This window comes from Helianthus annuus, chromosome 5 (genome assembly GCF_002127325.2).
Source record: "Helianthus annuus cultivar XRQ/B chromosome 5, HanXRQr2.0-SUNRISE, whole genome shotgun sequence".
NCBI classification, from domain to species: domain Eukaryota; kingdom Viridiplantae; phylum Streptophyta; class Magnoliopsida; order Asterales; family Asteraceae; genus Helianthus; species Helianthus annuus.
In genome coordinates, this window is record NC_035437.2 from 109,542,162 (window position 1) to 109,562,645 (window position 20,484).

The following is a 20,484-nucleotide window of genomic DNA, read 5'->3' on the forward strand; positions in this document are numbered from 1 at the left end:
ATTTTCCTTATCCTGCTCCATCACTTAAGTCTACATATTCAAGTTCATGTTCACCCTTATCCTCCTCATCAGTTACAACATTCTTTTTAGGAAGTTTATGAACATGTTAAATATACACTTCAAGCACTTTGTTAGTTTCAACATACTTTAGCAATCTAATGATATCACTGTCATTTCCTAAAGACCTTAAACCTACCATTAAATCTTCTCCGGAAACCCTAAAATGGTATATTACAACATCATCTCCTACCAGCATATCATTCATGATCATCTCAGAAAACATATCAGAATTAATGTTATCAACATAGTCTACCTGACCCCCCTTGTATTCAAAATCAGTTTCATCATTAAAATCACCATCATGATGAACTTTCAGGGTGAAGAAAGCAGGGCGATTAGCTGTAGAAAAAAAAAACAAATCATTCAACACTCCATTTGCACAACATTAACATATTTTGGAAGAAAAAACAAATCAAAATTGCGTTAAGTGTGAGAAAAACATATGATATCTTACTTCCGGATTGAAATTTGAGTCTTGTTTTCGAACAGACTAGTTAAAAGCATCCGAATCGTCCATCGCTTCCAACTTTTATAGGGTTCCAATTTCTGAAATGGGGAGAACTCGGGAACTCAGGAACTCAAGGACGATGGTGAGTGCATGTGAGACTTTGGGGGTTTATAAAGGGGCCACACATTTCTTTTTGTTTTTTAGTTAACATATATTCATACATAAAATGACAATTATACCCTTCATTTAAATAAGAAAGACGACAAAAAAGGAGAGATTAATAAAAATTCTAACCCGGTTTGTCAATTGGATGGAAAAGCCAACAAAAATAAAATATTAAGGACCTATATACAAAAGATTTCATTTTTGAATTTGAAATGACAAATGGCCTAAACTCAAGAACCATTTTTACATTATACCCTAATAATAAACTAGACTTAGAATCACTAGTTTTAAAAAAATAAAACTTAATCGAAATTTTTTTATAATCTTGCACACCCGTAAAATATTTATAAAGTAAAATAATATACTATTAATATAATATAAGGCTAGGAGTTGGCTAGAAAGTCCAAATTTCCTAAAAAGTGTAGAAAGTCATAAAACACCACATTGTCAACCATAAAACACACAAAAAAACCCACAAAAAACCCACAAATAACAAAATGAAGATTAATAAAACATCATATTTGTGGGTTGTGTTTTGTGTTTTGCATGATAAGACTCTGATTATCGAATAACAAATATTATTGTGTTTTATGTTGATTAGCATGTTGTGTTTTATATTCATAGTTCTACGATTGTGTGTTTTAAGTTTTTATGAACTATTATGGTTTAAATATGGTGTTTTAGTAATTTTCACTCTGTTATTTGTGGGTTTTAGGTGTGTTTTATGGCTGAAATTAGAGTGTTTTATAACGTTTTACACTTTTTATGAAATTTGGACTTTCTAGCGAACCACCCATATAATATATTATATTATATTAGGACCATAAAATTAGGGTTAAGAGGGTCCAAGTGAAAAATTCAAAATGATTTAAACCAACCGGCTTCCGATTCCAACGCAAACGCCATCATAAAACTGTCACTAATTCAGTCACTTTTCTCAACCGTCTGAGATGGGAGACAATTCTGCCGGAAACCAGTTATTCAAGGCGTCAGCCGACGCCATGTTAACCGTCGCCGATAAGGCTCCACTCACTTCACAAAGAAAACTCCGATCTGATCTCGATTCCAAACTCCCTAAACCTTGTAAATTGAATATACATCATCATGCATGCAGTTATGTTTAATTTTTGTGAGATCTGAGATTGAGTTTGTGTTGTTCAGATTTGGCTCGAGCCTTGGCTGCACCGGATACGGATAACGTGCATGGAACATGGGGACACAAACACCGTAACATGTCGGTTATGCAGCAGCATGTAGCCTTCTTTGATCAAGATGATAATGGCATCATCTACCCTTGGGAAACATTCAAAGGCAACTTCATTTTTCCAATTTATATTTACATGCATCATCTTAATTGTTTTTTTTTTTGGTCATTATTATTGACACCAAGATATATAACCATTTGTGATACGGTCAAAATAGTTAGTAATCTTTTGCCATCGGTTTTTGTAGGTTTAATCTTGATAGAGGTAGTTTGAATTTATTATTTAAATGTTTATTTGAGTTATGTTTATCCATTACAATAGAGGTTGTTTGAATTCATCATTTAAATGTTTATTTGAGTTATGTTTATCCATTAAAGTCAAGATAAGTTTGGTTGTTATATTTATGTAAGTAGGAGTCATTATTTAGTTTGGATAGGTAGTCTGGTAAGCAATCATATTTAATAGAAAGAGGGGTTATTGTAAAAGGTTTATGTGTGTTTTTTATTCATAATAATAATATCATAAAAAGTTTATGTTTGGTCTTTATTTATATTTATAATTTATAATAATATTGAATCGCGACTAGTGATTAGTTACACTTTTGCGACTGGAATTTATGTCACACGATTAGCATTTGGATTAGGCACCGAATCTTTTTGGCAACTTAACCTTTTTGCAGCCGAGTTTGCAATCAAACTATTCTGCGACTAAAATCATTAGCACCGATTTGCGACAGCCTTATTTTTTATTTTTAATATTTGCTACCATTTTTCCTACCGGCTTAACTTTTATTTATTTTAAAAAGTTTTTCAACCGAATGTTTTTGCAAAATATTGTTTTTGGTTGTTTTGGTCGCTAATCTGGTTGCTACCATTTTTGTGATGTGGTTCGTATTTGCATAGCACGAAAAGAAAAGAAAATAACAAAGCAACAATTAATAAAGCCAATTATTATCAATCTGGGTTTTTTTTATCAGGATTTCGTGACCTGGGATTCAATATCATTGCTTGTGTTTTCTTCACCGCACTTATACATGTAGCGATGAGTTATTCCACTCTACCGGTAAGTAGTTAAATCATTATACCCAGACTTTGCTTGTCACATAATCATACTTTCTTTACCTTCAAAACAACTTGGTTTGATCGAATTCTCTCATTATAGACATGGTTACCGTCGCCTCTCTTCCCAATTTACATAGAAAACATACACAAGTGTAAGCATGGAAGTGATAGCTCGACTTATGACACCGAAGGAAGGTTAGAGAAAAGACTTTTTTCTTTGATGCGTCGCTAGTGAAGTCGTTGGTAACCAAAAGACGATTTGTTTTCTGACAGGTTTATTCCAGCAAACCTTGAGAACATTTTCAGCAAATACGCTCACACGAAGACGGACAAACTCACGTTCAAAGAACTTTGGCATATGACTGATTCGAGCCGCAATGCCTTCGATTTCTTTGGCTGGTATGTGTACTTTTCTCAACTCATTAGGAAGAGAATTTTTGGTCGCTAAAAGTAAGAGACAGTTACAACATATAGCGACAAGCACTAGACTAGAATATCGTTTAGTGACAAACCAAAAATGATGTTAAACGAGTTTAAAACAAGTTTCGAGTCAAATCAAATCTCATAATTTTGATGTTAGTTGATTTTGGAATTACCAAAGAGCATTTGGCGCAGTGGTACTAAAGGTGTTGGAAAAAAATTGTTTATCCCTAAGTGGTGAGGGTTCAAGTTTCTCGTAGACAAAAATGTGTAGACTTAGACTAAATTTTAGAAGGTGTTTGAGTTCATCACTCTGATAAAAAGGGTTGCTTCTGGATTTTGTACCATCGTCCACTAGAGAGTATATTTTGTCGCTAAAAGTTGGATTCCTCCACATATCCTTGCGACGATAACCAAGTTAAATAACTATTTTCCTACAAAAAAATCATTAAAATCAACAAAAAACATCTAAAATTCACAGATATTCTTTCCTGCTAACAATACAATTTTCATATTACAAGCATTGTACAAAGCAAAATGACAGCTCGACAAGGGTTGCAAGCATAGTTGTCTAGCGACGGTTCTTTTGATGCTTTATTCCGTCACTGATGTTTGGTTTAATTTTTACGTGTATAGGACTGCTAGCAAGTTGGAATGGGGAGTTCTTTATATGCTTGCAAAGGATTCCGAAGGCTTTCTATCGAAAGAATCGGTAAGGCGGTGCTACGATGGGAGCTTGTTCGACTATTGTGCAGACTTGCAAAAAGGCGCCGTCGGTAAAGCAGCATAATTAGTGACAAGTTTTAGTCGTATTTTCTCTTAATGATCTTGTACTTTGGCACTTTACGATTAAGGGTGACTTTAGTTTTACATTTTGCATTCGACAGTTTATTTAGTTATATATCGTATTCCGGTTAGAATAAATTTAGGGCAGGGATTGTAAGACTTTGACGTAATCTTGTTTTATGAACTATGTCGAACCTAACATCTATCTCAATCTATACTATTTAATACATAATTTTTTAGAATGGTGAATTTCTTTGATCATGTCATAATGAGAGAACCCAAAATCTTCCTAATGTTTCGAAAGGCTTTACCTTTGATAAGGACCACCAACCCCATTAATTATTACTCTATTATAATACATATAATGAAGAGAAAAAAGTAATTCTAACATAATTTTAAAAGTTTAAGTAATTATAGTTTTAAAAGGCTCATTCTATACACACCCCCTCTCATTTCTGATTATACCCCCCTTGTGAGAGGAAAACTGTCGGTCCCACGCAGGCCCCACCTGTAAGTATGTGAGAGAAGGGGGTGAAAAAAGTAATTAGGGGGGATGTAGAAAGTAGCACCCTTTTAAAACATATGATGTTACTTTTAAATCAACCTCCTCGCCATTTTTTAACTGTCATAACTTTTTCATACGTTAATATATATACTTTTTTAAATGACACCATAAAATTAACGTATTACGTGATTACTAATATCGGTGTTCAGCGCTGCATTGTAGTAAGGGCACTTCAAAACAAGAGAAATTTCATGAAAGTAAGATGTCGATTATCCGTTGACAGGATACCAATCGTATGTGAAATTGTAGAAAACACAGATGTGTAATGACTTTTCACCAAAGGGTTACCCATGGTCGCTCACTGATGGACTACCGACACAAGATTCACTAAGGATCACTATTATCAGTACATCGCCATGATCACATCATTGCGAATCAACAATCAAACATTAACCGACTATCACGGATGAATGTTGTCTCCGTTGATAATAGTTCTTATTAATAAAAATCACAAATACAAACAATGTTGCTAATTCTTGCAACTATATTTACAAAAGAGTAAACTGCAATTTTACCCCCTGGGGTTTAGGCCAATTGGCACTCTGACCCCCCCCTCCCCCAAACAAAATAATTGCAATTTTACCCCCTAACGTTTGGTGTTATGTCGCAAGTTTACCCCCGGCGTCAAATTTGTTAACAGCTCTGTTAACTTTAATGTGAAATGACTATCTTACCCTTTAATATTACCCCCCAACGTTCTTGTTATGTCGCACAATTACCCCCTAGTGGTAAATTACTAAATTATCCTTTATTATTACCCCCTATACTTTGTGTTAAGCAACAATATTACCCCCTCCAACTTCCAAAATCCTTCCCTCCTTTCCCGGAGGATGTAGTGTCGCCGGAGGTGTGAACGGATACATATGCTCGTCCTGCCCTGAATTCGCTGTCTCTTTCTTACGCTACACACTAATCCTTTCGTTGTCGGTTTATCATTATCTGTGGTCACAATGCAACACTTACTCCTTTGCACCCTTCTTATTTGTAGGTAATTGAGAAATTGCTTCCTAAAAAATCAGTTAGGTAGTATCTTTCTAATTGAAATATATCAATCCAACGTAAATTGTTCAAGTTGCCATTTGCTTATTATATTACTATACTAGATTAGAACCCCGTGTATTACCCGGGCTGAATAAATGTGAATTTATATATTAAATAATAAAATAATATATCTTTAAAAACTTTGTTTATTACATGGATTGAATACATATAATTTTATATACTAAAAAATAAAAAGATATATCTTAAAAAACCCCTTGTATTGTTATACAGGTTGAATAAATATAATTGTATACATCAAATAATGAAAAAAAATACTAAATTATTTATATGTTTAAAAAATCCCGTGTATTGTACGGGTTGAATAAATCTATTTTATATATCAAATAATAAAAAAAAGTTATATTTTTAAAAACTCATGTGTTACATAGGTTGTATAAATGTAATTTTATATAGTAGTTTATAAAAAAAAGTTATATCTTTAAAAAACCACGTGTATTACACGGGTTGAATTTATATATATAAAAAAATATATTTTTAAATACTTCATGTATTACACGGGTTGGATAAATGTAATTTTATATAGTAAATGATAAAAAATTTGTATCTTAAAAAACCCCGTGTGTTACACGGGTTGAATAAATGTAATTTTATATAGTAAATAATAAAAATAAAAACTTATTTTTATACTAAATAATACTAAATAATAAATTATTTATATATTTAAAAAACCCCGTGTATTGTACGGGTTGAATAAATAACCTATTCCTATATCTAAGGAAATATATTATAAAAATAATAATTTAATATTAATAGTATATTTTCTAAATAAGTTTTTAATCTATACTATATCTCTACGTATATCTCATAATAATATATATATTAAATAGTATATCTCTACGTATATTTCATAAATAATTATTTAATTTTAAATAATTATTTAATTTTAATAGGCTAAAAAATAAATGGCTTCAATGAGTGACATGTGTCCCAAAATTGGTTTCTTTTATTATATAGTATAGATTATTAAGAATAAAAACTAAGCCATTTCCTAATTGTCAAATTAAGTCAAACTGAGAATGAGAAAGGATTCTAGATTAAATTAATGCTTACTATTTTTTATCTTTTAGCATTTGTTTTTTAATTTACTAATCGCTAAATTAACTCTTAAATGGTGTACTTTTATTATTAGTTGCAATCTAATTTGGTTTTATTTTTTAATGTGACCCAACTCGCCTGGACCGGACCAAAAATTAATATATACTTAGGGATAGACGAACGATCGGCAAAAGTTTCCGTCCCCCATAAAAAAAGTTTCTAGGTCCGCCAGTGTACTCTCTACTCTACTCTACTCTACTTACTAATTACTATATTACTATACTATTATTATTTGTAAACAAGGTTAGGTTAGGTTACATTAAATTCCAATGACAGGCCCTTCCTATCTTTCTGGATTCTTTAGTCACAGCTTGGGCCTTGGGGCATGGGCGGATCTTTGAAGGCCTGTGCCAGGGCCACGGCCCTGGCAAGTTTTTCGGCCGTAGTGCTAATTTTCCGCATTTCGATCGAAATTTTTTATATATACTATGTTCGGCCCGGGCATTTTTTAGTGCCCGTGTCTTTCGACCCTGGGACATTCAACGGGCAAGATCCGCCACTGCCTTGGGGTGCCATTCTTATTTCAGTCACCTTAATTCTTCTCTTTGGTGAGGTTAGTCAATCAATCAATCAATTATTGCAAATTTGATATCTGAAAAACCAATCTTCATTTGATTATTATATCTATCCGCAAATCATACCTCAATCTGTCTGTACTAGATATGGATTGGCTATTGGTGCATCTGCCTCATCATGTATATACTTACTTTAAATGAATGATCATAAATAATAAATTGTATTGTATTCTTCTTCATCAGCTCCTAGACTATCTGTTGGGGCAAGAACAAATTGCTCTGTTCCGGAGAGCTGAGTTAAAGACACTAGTGAATTTGCATGGTAACGAGGCCGGGAAAGGAGGAGAGCTAACACATGACGAGACAACCATAATAGCAGGGGCACTTGAGCTTTCAGAAAAGACAGCTAGTGATGCAACCATAATAACGAGGTGTGAACGGAGGAGGTGGTGTCGCCGGAGAAGCCTGATCGTAGGAGAAGGTGTGCCGCCGAAGAAGCCTGATCGCCGGAGAAGGAAGGATCGATTGTAGGAGGATGGTGGGAAGGTGGGGGGTAAATATGCTTTCATGTGTTACTTACAGGGTGTTGTAATGAAGAAGCTTCACAAAGGTTTGCAAAATTACCTATTTACCCTTTGACCCTCACCTTGTTATGTTGACTGTTAAGCAAATCTGACGACGGGGGGTAAACTTGCGACATAACATCAAACGTTAAGGGATAAAATTGCAATTATTTCGTTAGGGGGTCAGAGTGCCAATTGGCCTAAACCTCAGAGGGTAAAATTACAGTTTACTCTTTACAAAATTTTAAAAAAAACATAATTTTCCTTTCTTTGGATTTTGTTTCATAGACATATTATTGATTTAGTAAATATTTCATGGGCAAGTGTTAGTGACGCACTAAAAGTATCCCTATATGTCACACTTTTAACTCGTATTCTTCCCCTTAATATAGACAATTTTGTAACGTCAAATTTTGATCACTAACGGACTACTGAAGCGTCATTGCGTCACCAGCAAGATCACCCCTCATATTCATCTCTAGTAGACAATAATGTTTATACATCAATTCAAGAGGAAACGAAAGCAAACTCATTCTGAAAATCGAACCCAAAACCTAATAGACAATAAAGTATTACCCACCATTTTATCTATTGGGTTGTGATATTTAGAATTTTCAATTTTACTTGTGGTACCTTTCATGTTATCAAATCATTAATATTTCTTACCCTTCTCGTTACAAGACAAGATAGATCATTTGGTTTACTTATGACTTGACATAACACTTCTTCATGTGTCACTCATGACAATTTTTGGTAACACTTTTCAATGTTTTTACCTACTAAATTCTTGTAACAACACAAAAATAATTTAGCATGAAAGATCTGTATCACATTTTTGGTAATATGGAGATTTAATGATAAATAAATGTTTCATATAATTGTTATTGTTGTAGTTCAGACATATACATATATATATATATATATATATATATATATATATATATATATAGGGTATATAGGGTAAGGTTTATGCGAGAACCACCCTTATTGCGAGAACCGCGAGAACCAATGTGAACACAGAATAAAATCTAAAAAAATCAAAAAAGCACTCAAAAATTTTTTAATTTTTTTTTAATATTTTTCTTCAAAAAATCGCTATATTTCCTTACCGTATATAAAAAAAAAACGTTTTTTTTTCGACTAACAGTTATCCATGCACATGTGCATATGTATCATTACTTCGACAAATTCGGTAATACGTTATCAGGAATAGACAATTGCACTTTAATTTACAATACCATTAGTAATACACTACTTTTTACATTACCAATATTCAAAATGCACATGTGCATCATTAGGTATAACCATGATATAACGTGTTTTAGTACAAAAAGTTTGTGATTTTGAATGGAGAAGTAGGCCCATATACATGTTTTTTGGTTAGTTATATCTAGTGGTTGATGGTTTGGTTATAGTTGTCAATTTATGATGTAATATGTTGATTGAATGGTATAAATGGTGTTTACATACATGTAATAAAGTGAAAATATTGTTAATGGTATTCTATTATGGATGGTAGGACGTAATGGTATTGTATTATGGATGGTAGGAGGTAATGGTAGTGTATTATGGATGGTATGATAGATGAAAGGGAAAGTGTATTCAAAGTAGTGTACCAAAACACCTTATTTCATGTTGATACATATAAATGCACATGTGCATTTCTAATATTGGTAATGTAAAAAGTAGTGTATTACATATGGTAGTGTAAATCAAAGTGCAATTGTCTAATATGTGTAACGAATTATGGAATTTGTCAAAGAAATGACAAAAAATGCACATGTGCATGCTTGTGTATTATGGATGGAATGATAGATAAAAGAGAAAGTAGTGTACCAAAACACCTTATTTCATGTTGATACATATAGATGCACATGTGCATTTCTAATATTGTTAACGTAAAAAGTAGTGTATTACACGTGGTAGTGTAAATGAAAGTGCAATTGACTATTATTTTTAATGAATTACGGAATTTGACAAAGAAATGATACATATGCACATGTGGATGGATAACTGTTACTCGAATTTTTTTTTTTTTGAAATTTTTTTTTAATTTTTTTATTAACAAAATATAGCGATTTTTCAAAAAAAAAATTGGGTGTTTTTTTAGATTTTTTTTAGGCATTACTGTTTGTGTTCACACTGGTTCTCGCGGTTCTCGCAATAAAGGGTGGTTCCTAACAGATCTTTATCCTATATATATATATATATATATATATATATATATATATATATATATATATATATATATATATAGGATAATGTTACACAAGAAACCCTTTATTTTTAGAAAACTTTGAAAACTCATTGCATGGTCCATATTACGCCACGTGTCAGCCATTAACATACTCCTACTTTTTCTTTAAGGGTATATGTGTAATTTTGCATATATTCCCAAAGATATTTTCCTCCATTTGTCCTGTCATGTCCCATCATGTTTTCAACCCATCATATACCTTTACTTTTTACATTTAAATAAAGATTTTATTTTTCATAAAGTCATTCTTCTTCATTGAGATCTAGTTCCACCATTGTTGAACCATGGAGCATCCTCCAACATCTGATTTGAAATAACATTAGTGAGATTGAGATTGAGATCGAAGATGAAGGAAATGTTCCAGGTTTGTACAAGCATGTGTTCTTTTTGTACCAGAAAGAGTCTTGTTGTGTTGTTTCTCTTCGTTTTGTACAAGCATGGAGATACATTTAGAGTCAGTAATGGTCATGTAGGCGATTTATTAAAGTGATTCAAGTAAATGTTCCAGATTGTATCACCAGATAAATGTTCTAGATTGTATGATTAATGGATTCTTTCAACGAAGTAATGTTCCTGAGGTTGCTTTATTAATGTTCATGAAGTATCTTCGACCCAGATTTTGTCATGATATTGTGCGCGTTTATGTCTTTCTCTTCACTTTGTCGCTAGTTCATGTTGTTTTCGATGTAGTTCAGCGATACACATGTTGCTTCCCTAAACGTCGGGTATTCTAAAATGCCTCGTCATGGTTCTGGATTTAATCAACTGCCCTTTGATTCTTCTGGGTTTAGGGAAATTCCTGATGGTTGTCTTTTTGTCTTTTTTCTATTTTCTTTTTAAAGCTTGTACCAAAATACATGTTACACTTTATACTGCTAGACATAGCAATTCCGAAGAAAATATTTCCACTTATCATGTGTCTTAACACATGATCGGTTTTTTTTTTTTTTTTGAAGTCTAATCATTGGCACATCGTTTTTTAGAAACCAACTAGTTGTACACCCTCTACGTTTTAAACGATACCATCCTCTACGTTTAGAAACCCTCTACGTTTTAAACGATACCATCGTTTTTTAGAAACCAACAAATTACGGGAGTAACATGCATGTGATTAAATGTGACATGTTAGTACATATACAGCCTAACACATGTTGTACACCCTCTACGTTTTAAACGATACCATCCACTTGATATAAAAGTGCACAACTTGATGGTTTCAATTTATTTATTCCCAATATGGTTCGCAATATTTGACACTTGCTGACATGTTAAAAAACGTTATATATCATATGTTCCGGATGTTAACGACAACAAATGTGAAAACAAACGCTGACATAAACGTAACACATGTTAATGAAAACAAATGTGACTGACCTTACATGTACACTAACACATGTTAGTATCTGACCAAGGGCAGTCATTTTTCGGTCTTAGAGAAACAAACCTGATATTTTTTGGATTCAACAACACACTTGTAAAACATGTAACAAAAAACAAGTGATTAGGAAACCCCAACAATAATAACGAATCCAAAAAACCGTTTAAGAATTATACACACCCGTTTACAACATAGTGTCACCATCGAATTATACACATAAGGGTTTTAAAAATTTATTCCCAACCTACCTATAAATGTGTTACCATGCGTGATCCGCTAATCATAATGCACGTTTACATGCCATCATCTTGCTGGATGCACATGTTAACACACGTTATATTTCGTGTTATAGTCTGAACATCTGGCTATGAATGTGTTAATATTTATGAGTTAACGACTTAACGGTTATCTTATCTTTTTGTTTATTAGGACGGTGATGGATTCAAGGGAAATAAGATCCAATTGCCGAGACCGTTGGTTTTAACACATGTTATATATTCCAAAATCTGCACAACAAATGACCCGTTTCATATTATGTTAAGGTCCTAAAGTTAAAGTTATACAAAGATTATAACAGAGTCTTAACACATGTTATATATTCCAAAATCTGTATATTCCAAAAATTACCGGTACATGTGATACCATAAATGGCTCGTTTAATATTACACGTTACATACTAACTTGTACATGTAATACTTGTACAAGTATTACGCTCGGTATCCACATTATCAGATATTTTAAACATCAATAAAAATAAAATAGTTATTACTTGTTTTTTTTAATTAACAAGGATAACACACGTTATATATTATTCTATCAGGGGCTTAACACATGTTATATATGAACACATGTCTAGTTACATCATGCTGTTCTGTTACAGCATGAACGAAAACTTGTTACAGCATGAAAACTTCTTTATGGATCTGTTACAGCATGAACCACTAACACATGTTATAAACGAATGAAAACTTCTTTCCCAAAAGATTTGACTTGTTCAATATCCCCGCATCCATCCAGCTTGTCAATTGAATATCTTTATGGATATGTTTCTGTAAATCAACACACGTTATATATTATTCTAACAGGTGCTTAACACATGTTATGGGTCTGTTTCTGTAAATCAAACAACCCAACAAAAAAAAAACACTTACTGTTCAGATCAAAAGGCTAAACCTGCAACCAAACCAACAAAAAAAACAATTATTGTTAAGATCAAAATCCCCAAACAAGCAACCAAACCAACAAAAAATCCCGTTCAAAAATCTCATCCTAAAGTTTTCGATTTATTTAAAATACATGAACATTAACCATTACTAGATCTTGATTGAAGACAAAGGAGAGGAGAGAGAGAGAGAACATTAACCATTACTAGATCTTGACTCCGACGATGTTTCGAACTCCGGCGTCACCAACCACCAAAAAAACTCGTTCAAAAAAAATCATATTAATAATCATTTCAACAAAAAATCAAGTGTGAAATGATATTTCAAGAACACTTACCGGATCTATAACCGTCCGATGAACACGAAGAAGATCTTCAAACCTTCTTCTCACACACACACTCGTGCGTGTGTCATCGTTCTCTCTCTAAAACAACATACTTCAAACTTCTTCTCTCTCACACACTTGTATGTGTGTTCTTGGTGTTATAGATGAACATGATGAAGATTGTTGTTTCTCTCTCTAAAACAAAAAATTCATCTCTCTAAAAACCTTCATCCTGCCGTCGTTCTCTCTCTAAAACAACAATCTTCAAACATTTTTTCTTTCATACGATTTAGATCTGAACTTGAAGATAGAAACTTGTGTTTGGTGTTCATCATGTTCTTGATTGAAGAGAGAGGTGAGAGGTGAGAGGAGAGAGAGATAACATGTGTCTAAGAGAAATAAAGTTGATGTGTGTAAGAGAAAAGTCAGAATTTTGAATGCCTTAAATGCCATTTCTCCTTTACTAATATGTATTATAAGATTTCTTTTAAATATAATTCTTACCAAAATTATGAGAGCCTTTGATCAAGTTAGATGAAAGGTAATCAATGGTTCACAATGGGTTTCCATAGTTTTCTAAAAAAGATAGGGTTTCTTATATAACCAAGCCCTATATATATATATATATATATATATATATATATGTAGAGGATCCTGTAAAAAAGGCTTAAAGTGTGTGAAGGGTAAGAAAGAATCTCAGCCATTAGATCTTTTGATCTAATGGTTGAGATCAATAGGGACCAAATTGTAAAATATTTTCATTAATTTGGACTGATTTGAAATATCTAGGGCCAATATAGTCTTTTAAACCCACTAGAAATTAGGTAATGCACATGTAACATTCCTCCGTCTTTTTTAAACGTCAATAACTTTTTATACGTAACATTAAAAAAAATTAAACCATAATAATGAGCGTTTTTTTATCTTTAATACGAGTACCATATTGCTATACTTATATAGAGAAAAAAAATATGTTTCGATCAGATGTTTAGTCAATGAATGGTGTTATATACTTGTTGAATGGTGTTATATACTTGTTGAATGGTTTATATATATATATATATATATAGGGAGCCGCTAAAATAAGAACCACCTCCAGTTGTAAGAACCGCGAGAACCACTCTAAGCCAATCAAATTATGCCAACATAAAGGGTATTTTGGTCTTTTACCCCAAGTGTCATATCTTCCCTCTCTCTTCATTTAATATACATCTCCTCTCTCCTCTCTCCTCTTTTTTGTTTAAATATCTCACTGCACATTGAAAACTCAATTCAAAAATAAATTTCCTTTGATAAAAATGAGAAATTGTGTCACCCTCATGGAGGACGAACAACCTGCAACTCCACCTTCATCACATATTACCCCTACCTGCAACTCCACCTTATAACAACCTCCTTTCCTCTGCTGATATCTTCTCCGGCACCGTCTCCGACCAACCTGCAACTCCACTCCATCTTCATCTTCTCCACATCACATCGACGACGAACACCACCTGCAACTGTTCGTCACCGGCACCGGTGGTGGTTTTTGTGGGGAGACCAGTGGGGGTTTTGGGGGGTTGGCGGCGGCGGGTGGCGTTGGGGATGGTGGGTAGGTGGAGAGGGCCGGCGGCAGTGGCTGAGCCGGTGAAGCCGTATCCAGGTTTGAGTTGGGGGTTTCATGATTTTTGATGGGGTTTCTTTATTTTGTTTGATGGGGTTTCATTTTTGTTTGATGGGGTTTCTAGATTTTTGTCTGATGAACTCTATGGGTTTATTCTTGTTGATTTTTTATCAACGATTTTTTTATTTTCTGGTGATTTTTGTTTGATCAGTGAACTATGTTTGTTGATTTTCTGGTGATTTTTATAAGTGGATTGTGGGTTTAATATGTTGGTATAGATCTGTTGGTTTAGATCTGTTGTTTTAGATCTGTTGTTATTGATATGTTGGTGATCGATTGGGTTGGCAATGATGAAAAACAAAAGTAGATTTTGATCTGTTGGTTTAGATCTGTTGTTTTAGATACACTTTTGTTCATGTTGAATCCGGGTTGAATCTGGGTTTAAATGTTGTTCATGTTGATTTGTGGGATTTGATTTTGTGATATTTAATTCTGTGGGTTTTGATACGATCGACGTGGTGGCGATGATGCAAAAAAAAAAAACGTAGATTTTGATGACGATGGCGTGGCAAGGACGGCGGAGGGTAGGGTTTTTGATCCTGCAACCCCACTTTTGCAGCCTCTTGATTATCGAATAATCTGAGCCAAACCCCGTTTTTTTTCGAGATACCCTTTGTTTTTTATGTTTCTTGCGTTTTTATTTTTTTTTGAGGCGTTGATGATGATAACAATATATCTGAGACACCTCCCGAGTTTGCGATTTCTGGGTACGTTCGTTTTTGCGTACAAAAAAATTTTCTAAAAAAAATAACCCGTAAAACTTTTTTGACGTAAAACGTAAAAACGTGAAGCGTAAAAAGTTTTACGTAAAACGTTTTACGTAAATCGTAAAAAGTCTTACGTAAAACGTAAAACGTTTTTACGTAAAACGTAAAAAGTAAAAAGTTCTACGTAAAACGTAATTTTTTTTTTACTAAAACGAAAAAAACGTTAACGTAAAAACGTTAACGTAAAAAACCGTTAACGTAAAAACGTTAACGTAAAAAACCGTTAACGTAAAAACCGTTAACATAAAAAAAAACCGTTAACGTAAAAAAACCGTTAACGTAAAAAACATGTAACGTAAAAAAACGTAAAACGTTTTACGTTTTACGTAAAATGTAAAACGTTTTACGTTTTACGTAAAACGTAAAAAGTAAAAAGTTCTACGTCAAACGTAAAATTTTTTTATTCAAACGAAAAAAACGTTAACGTAAAAACGTTAACGTAAAAGACCGTTAACGTAAAAACCGTTAACGTAAAAAAACCGATAACGTAAAAAAACCGGTAATGTAAAAAACCTGAATTTTAAAATGTTAACGTAAAAAACGTTAACGTAAAAACCCGGTGCGTAAAATGTAAATAACGTTAACGTAAATTACCGGTGCGTAAAACGTAAGGGGTTTTACGTAAAATGTAAAAAGGTTTTTCGTAAAAACGTAAAAAGTTTTAAGCAAAAATGGTAAAACGGGACACCAAAAACCGGCGCGTAAAACGTAAAAAAACCGGTGCGTAAAACGTAAAAAAAACCGGCGTGTAAAACGTAAAAAAACCGGTGCGTAAAACGTAAAAAAACGTTGATGTAAAAAAACGGTGCGTAAAACGTAAAAAAACCGGTGCGTAAAACGCGAAAAACCCGGCGTGTAAAACGTAAAAAAACCGGTGCGTAAAACGTTAAAAAACCGGTGCGTAAAACGTAAAAAAACCGGCGCGTAAAACGTAAAAAAAAAAAAAACTTTGACGCAATAAACCGGTGCGTAAAACGCAAAAAACCGGCGTGTAAAACGTAAATAACGTTAACGTAAAAAACCGGCGCGTAAAAACGTAAAAAACCGGTGCGTAAAACGCAAAAAAACGTTGACGCAAAAACCGGGACGTAAAACGCAAAAAAACGGCGCGTAAGACGTAAATAACATTAACGTAAAAAACCGGGGCGTAAAACGAAAAAACGGCGCGTAAAAAAAACGACGCGTGAAAAAGCCGGGCGAAAAAACGGCGCGTCAAAAAACGAGGCATGAAAAGGCCAGGCGTAAAAATATTAAAAATTAAAAGAATTATAATAAAAATTTGATTTAATAAAATTGATTTACAAAAAAAATCTGTGGATAAATAAAAAATAATTAAGTAAAAAAAACTAATTAATGAATAGGACAAAAAAGGTAATTTAAAATTAATATATATAAAAAGACAAAATAGATTGATTTTACTTAAATACCCTTTTGGATTATAATATTAAAGACATAATAAGACAAAAATCTTTTAATATTAATATTATCTACTTTTAATCACATCCATCCATCTAGTTGATCTAAGGGCCAGAAAGTGGTTCCCATGGTTCTTACAACTAGAGGTGGTTCTCATTTTAGCGATCCCCTATATATATATATATATATATATATATATATATATATATATATATATATATATATAAATCATATTTTGGATCAACAGAAACCTGTAATACAAGTGTAAAAACATGTGTCACACTATGTTATGTTGTAAAATATGATCTTTCGATTAATCGAACTACAAAGTCCATATGTACAAACATAATTCTAAACGATCGAACAAGTCTGGCAGAACGCCGAAAGTCTACATGTTGCATATCATCTTCACCAATCTGCACCAACAACAAAATGTTTCTAGCTATATGTTATATTTCATCTTGTTTGAAAGAAACAATATTGATAGACCCATTATATAATGAACTAACCATCTTGTTTTCTTGTCGAAGATCTGATGCAGTAGCAAAGGGTAGACAATAGAGCTATAGCAACACCTACACCCACCACCATTGCTGCTATCTTACCGGAACCTCCCTCAGCGCCTTTTCCTGTAAAAAGGATGAGCACAAGATGAAAAGTATACATTTTCACCACAAAGGGATGAAATATGTCGCTAACGATCATATTCAGGGGCTACAATAAGATGACAAATGTACAGTGACACATAAAAACTGTCACTAGAAGGGTGTTCGGGAAAGACCTTACGGGTCAATCTGGAACTCGCCGCAAACCATTTGGGTCCGGCATTTGCGAAACAGTTTTGGTTCGTGAACCCGAGGTCTTTATCGAAGTTTGTGTTGAAAAGTTCATTTGGGTATTTTGGGTAGTTTAGGAACATCGCCACAAACAAATCAGGTTCAACATGATCATTATAGGAGTTCGTGTTGAAAAGTTCATTCTAGTAATTTGGGTAATTTAAGAACACTAATTGATTTGAGTACTCTTAAGTTCAACTTGGGTAAAATTAAGGTGTCGTTACTTAAGGCTGGGTGGTGTGGGATAAAGCCCTTCACGTCATATCAGCGCCATGTATGTGCCACTAAGCGAGAAACTTTATCGTTAACTTGCACGATGTAGGATAACACCTCCTTTAAAGCCTCTTTTAACTATTAAAAAAAGATTAAAAAATAAATTTCATTGGATGATACAAATGGGCCCCTTCCTTCTCCCCCTCTCACACCCGCCATGGCTTTGGCGGAGGCCAAGGATGGCGCCTCTTATGAATGTGGCGGGGTGGTGTTGAGGGCGCTAGCCCATACCGTCTAGTCTAAAGGGTTGTTTTTAATTTGGAAATTTTGGATAACGATCCTACGCCCTAAAAAGTAAAGAGAGTTTACCCATAAGTTTATTTCCTATGGATTTTTTTGTAGGAAATTTGTAGGTAAGGCCAATTTCAGACAAATTTGCTATAAATTTGATTGTCACAAACTTAACAATTTTCTAGTAGTGTTTTACTTTTACCCCCACTTTAAAAAGGTGAAGATAAATGGCATAAAACTAGTTTTATTGGTGTTTTATATATTGCAAATCATGTGACGGAAAATACTAAAATATACACTCACACTTCTCTATATTTTCAAAGTAAACTATCAAAATGACTTCTCTATATTTTTGGACCATTTTGACAGTTTACTCATATTTTTATGTATGTAGGTAAAACAACTTGGATAGTGACTAATTTTCGACACTTTTAGTAGTCACTAAATGGCATTCTCTATCTGCCATGAAGTACCATTTTATGTTTGATAGAATTTAAAAGAGTGTTGCTAAATGTACCACTTTCTCCCACAAAACATAAGGAGGACCCACTAATAAAATATTATGCCCCTAAAAGGTCAGGTCATGTAAGATCAACCCGGCCCATAAAAACATTGCATAAGAGAAAACTAGTTTTTCGGTAACTAACCCGGCCCATAGACTATTTCAACTGATAAATGATTGGATGATTTTTGAACACATTCCAAAGTTGCAAACTTCCAAATTCTAGATCCTTAGAGTTTTGGTTTTATTCCCTAAATCGTCCGTTAAAAAAATAAATAAGGGTAAGTTCAGTAAATGAAATAGACGTTACGTAACAAGTTTGTAGAGTCCAGTAATAGAGAATCAGGCTATGCCTCATTGCCTCTATTACTAACTAGTGACACCTAATAGATCATCAAAAAAGATTTTTTAGTCTACAAATTCAAGAAAAGCAATCAAATGAGATACCTTTATGAGGTTGATAGTCACTAAAGCTAATGAAGCAGTTCTCCAAGTAAACCTCTCCTGAGTCAGACCCCCAACATTCATCCTGAGCCACTTGAAACGCATTACTGACACATTCCCCACACTCACACACTTCCAAACTCCCCTCACATTGTCCCATCGCATACATCCCTTCATATCTCTTGTCACAATACCCAACGCCACTACTCGTCACACATTTAGCGACACTTTCAAAAGCCACATCCCTTACTTCCTCTAACCCTTCTAACCATGACCTCCTTTCACCACATTTCTTGTGTTGCAAGTAATCTTTCCGACCACCAACCAAACCCTCGGTACCAATCCTTCTATTTCCAATCTCAGGTCGAGGCTCGGGCTCAGGCTCTAAGCTCATGAAGCACCCTTTGAGCTGAACCCGAGCCAAAGAACCTGACGAACATGTTAATCTTGTGACGGTGTTTACTATGCAATCATGACAACTTTCTATGGTGAGATCATGCCGGCACTGAAACTTGCCTGATATAGCGACGAAGTCGTCGCCGGAGCTGGTTTGGTAAAACTTGGATTCAGTGGATTTCTCTACAAGTTCTTGCATGAGGGATGACACCAACGTGTGCGGAATGCGAGTTTCGTTTCGACATTGCTCGTAGACAAAGTCCGTATAGTGCGAAACCAGATCGGAGTTTGATGAAACTAGGATCAGTAACATGAAGTTGAGGAGAATCCATGGTGTAAAATGGAGGGTTTTATGTGCTTGTGACACCATTGCAACAACAAGATGTGTCTAAATTCCAAGATTCAATATTCAAGATTCAGGATTAATGTTTTTAGTTTGATAAAGATTGAGGGGATGCATGCAATTTTTTAAGGTTTGATTGTTGGTGATGTTGGGTAGGTTATGGTTGGAAGAGTTGATGATACCTCGAACATTTCTCACCCAAATCCAACTAATAATGTTTTTAGTTACAAATGATTTGGTGTGACGGTGACGCCAACATAAAATATGCCACTTTGCTTATGTATATTCTTTTTCTGAAAAAAGATGTTATATTACTCATTACTCAATGACTTTAATTGGTATCGTATATACAATTTTAATTCGTATCAAATTTAATAAAGTAGATGTAAGCCCTTCGTGTTGGGGCGGGGTTTATTAGCGAGCATTGTAATTTGTCGACATATTAATTAAAGTATAATCGACATGTGTTTGTCCCGTTTGTGTTTGATACCTTTGGTGGTCTCACTCCTAACGCTGTGCGACTTTTGAATCGGGTTCAAAAAGTC

At 33.8% G+C, this 20,484-nt stretch overlaps 3 protein-coding genes and 1 long non-coding RNA gene across 4 annotated transcripts; 2 read left to right on the plus strand and 2 right to left on the minus strand.

The window, feature by feature from the left end:
* Positions 1–1,576: 1,576 nt before the first annotated feature.
* On the plus strand, positions 1,577–4,229 carry LOC110940880 (probable peroxygenase 3). Its single transcript, XM_022182451.2, has 6 exons — positions 1,577–1,756; positions 1,835–1,984; positions 2,855–2,940; positions 3,040–3,134; positions 3,213–3,338; positions 3,996–4,229. The coding sequence occupies exons 1-6, from the start codon at positions 1,624–1,626 to the stop codon at positions 4,147–4,149; spliced, it is 744 nt and encodes a 247-aa protein (XP_022038143.1). The 5' UTR covers positions 1,577–1,623; the 3' UTR covers positions 4,150–4,229.
* Positions 4,230–7,148: 2,919 nt separating this feature from the next.
* LOC118492237 lies at positions 7,149–8,093 on the plus strand. Its single transcript, XM_035990132.1, has 2 exons — positions 7,149–7,420; positions 7,626–8,093. Exons 1-2 carry the CDS (start codon positions 7,193–7,195, stop codon positions 7,911–7,913), a joined length of 516 nt encoding a protein of 171 aa, XP_035846025.1. The 5' UTR covers positions 7,149–7,192; the 3' UTR covers positions 7,914–8,093.
* A 4,083-nt stretch (positions 8,094–12,176) lies between these two features.
* On the minus strand, positions 12,177–13,074 carry LOC110938968. The gene is made up of 3 exons (XR_002591858.2): positions 12,944–13,074; positions 12,732–12,753; positions 12,177–12,629 (listed from the first exon to the last, which is right to left on the minus strand). It is a non-coding gene; the product is annotated as an uncharacterized LOC110938968 (long non-coding RNA).
* A 4,099-nt stretch (positions 13,075–17,173) lies between these two features.
* On the minus strand, positions 17,174–20,036 carry LOC110940881 (plasmodesmata-located protein 4). The gene is made up of 3 exons (XM_022182452.2): positions 19,204–20,036; positions 17,424–17,543; positions 17,174–17,330 (listed from the first exon to the last, which is right to left on the minus strand). Exons 1-3 carry the CDS (start codon positions 19,964–19,966, stop codon positions 17,323–17,325), a joined length of 891 nt encoding a protein of 296 aa, XP_022038144.1. The 5' UTR covers positions 19,967–20,036; the 3' UTR covers positions 17,174–17,322.
* Between the last annotated feature and the right edge of the window lie 448 nt (positions 20,037–20,484).

Bases quoted from the DNA above. Each gene is read 5' to 3' on its own strand.
- LOC110940880 (XM_022182451.2), top strand. From the start codon at position 1,624: ATGGGAGACAATTCTGCCGGAAACCAGTTATTCAAGGCGTCAGCCGAC. The intron at 1,985-2,854 runs GCAACTTCATTT...TTTTTTTATCAG, and splicing joins CCCTTGGGAAACATTCAAAG to GATTTCGTGACCTGGGATTC. The intron at 3,135-3,212 runs GTTAGAGAAAAG...GTTTTCTGACAG, and splicing joins ACTTATGACACCGAAGGAAG to GTTTATTCCAGCAAACCTTG.
- LOC118492237 (XM_035990132.1), top strand. From the start codon at position 7,193: ATGGGCGGATCTTTGAAGGCCTGTGCCAGGGCCACGGCCCTGGCAAGT. The intron at 7,421-7,625 runs GTTAGTCAATCA...CTTCTTCATCAG, and splicing joins TAATTCTTCTCTTTGGTGAG to CTCCTAGACTATCTGTTGGG.
- LOC110940881 (XM_022182452.2), bottom strand. From the start codon at position 19,966: ATGGTGTCACAAGCACATAAAACCCTCCATTTTACACCATGGATTCTC. The intron at 17,544-19,203 runs GTATCTCATTTG...TCCTTTTTACAG, and splicing joins TGACTATCAACCTCATAAAG to GAAAAGGCGCTGAGGGAGGT.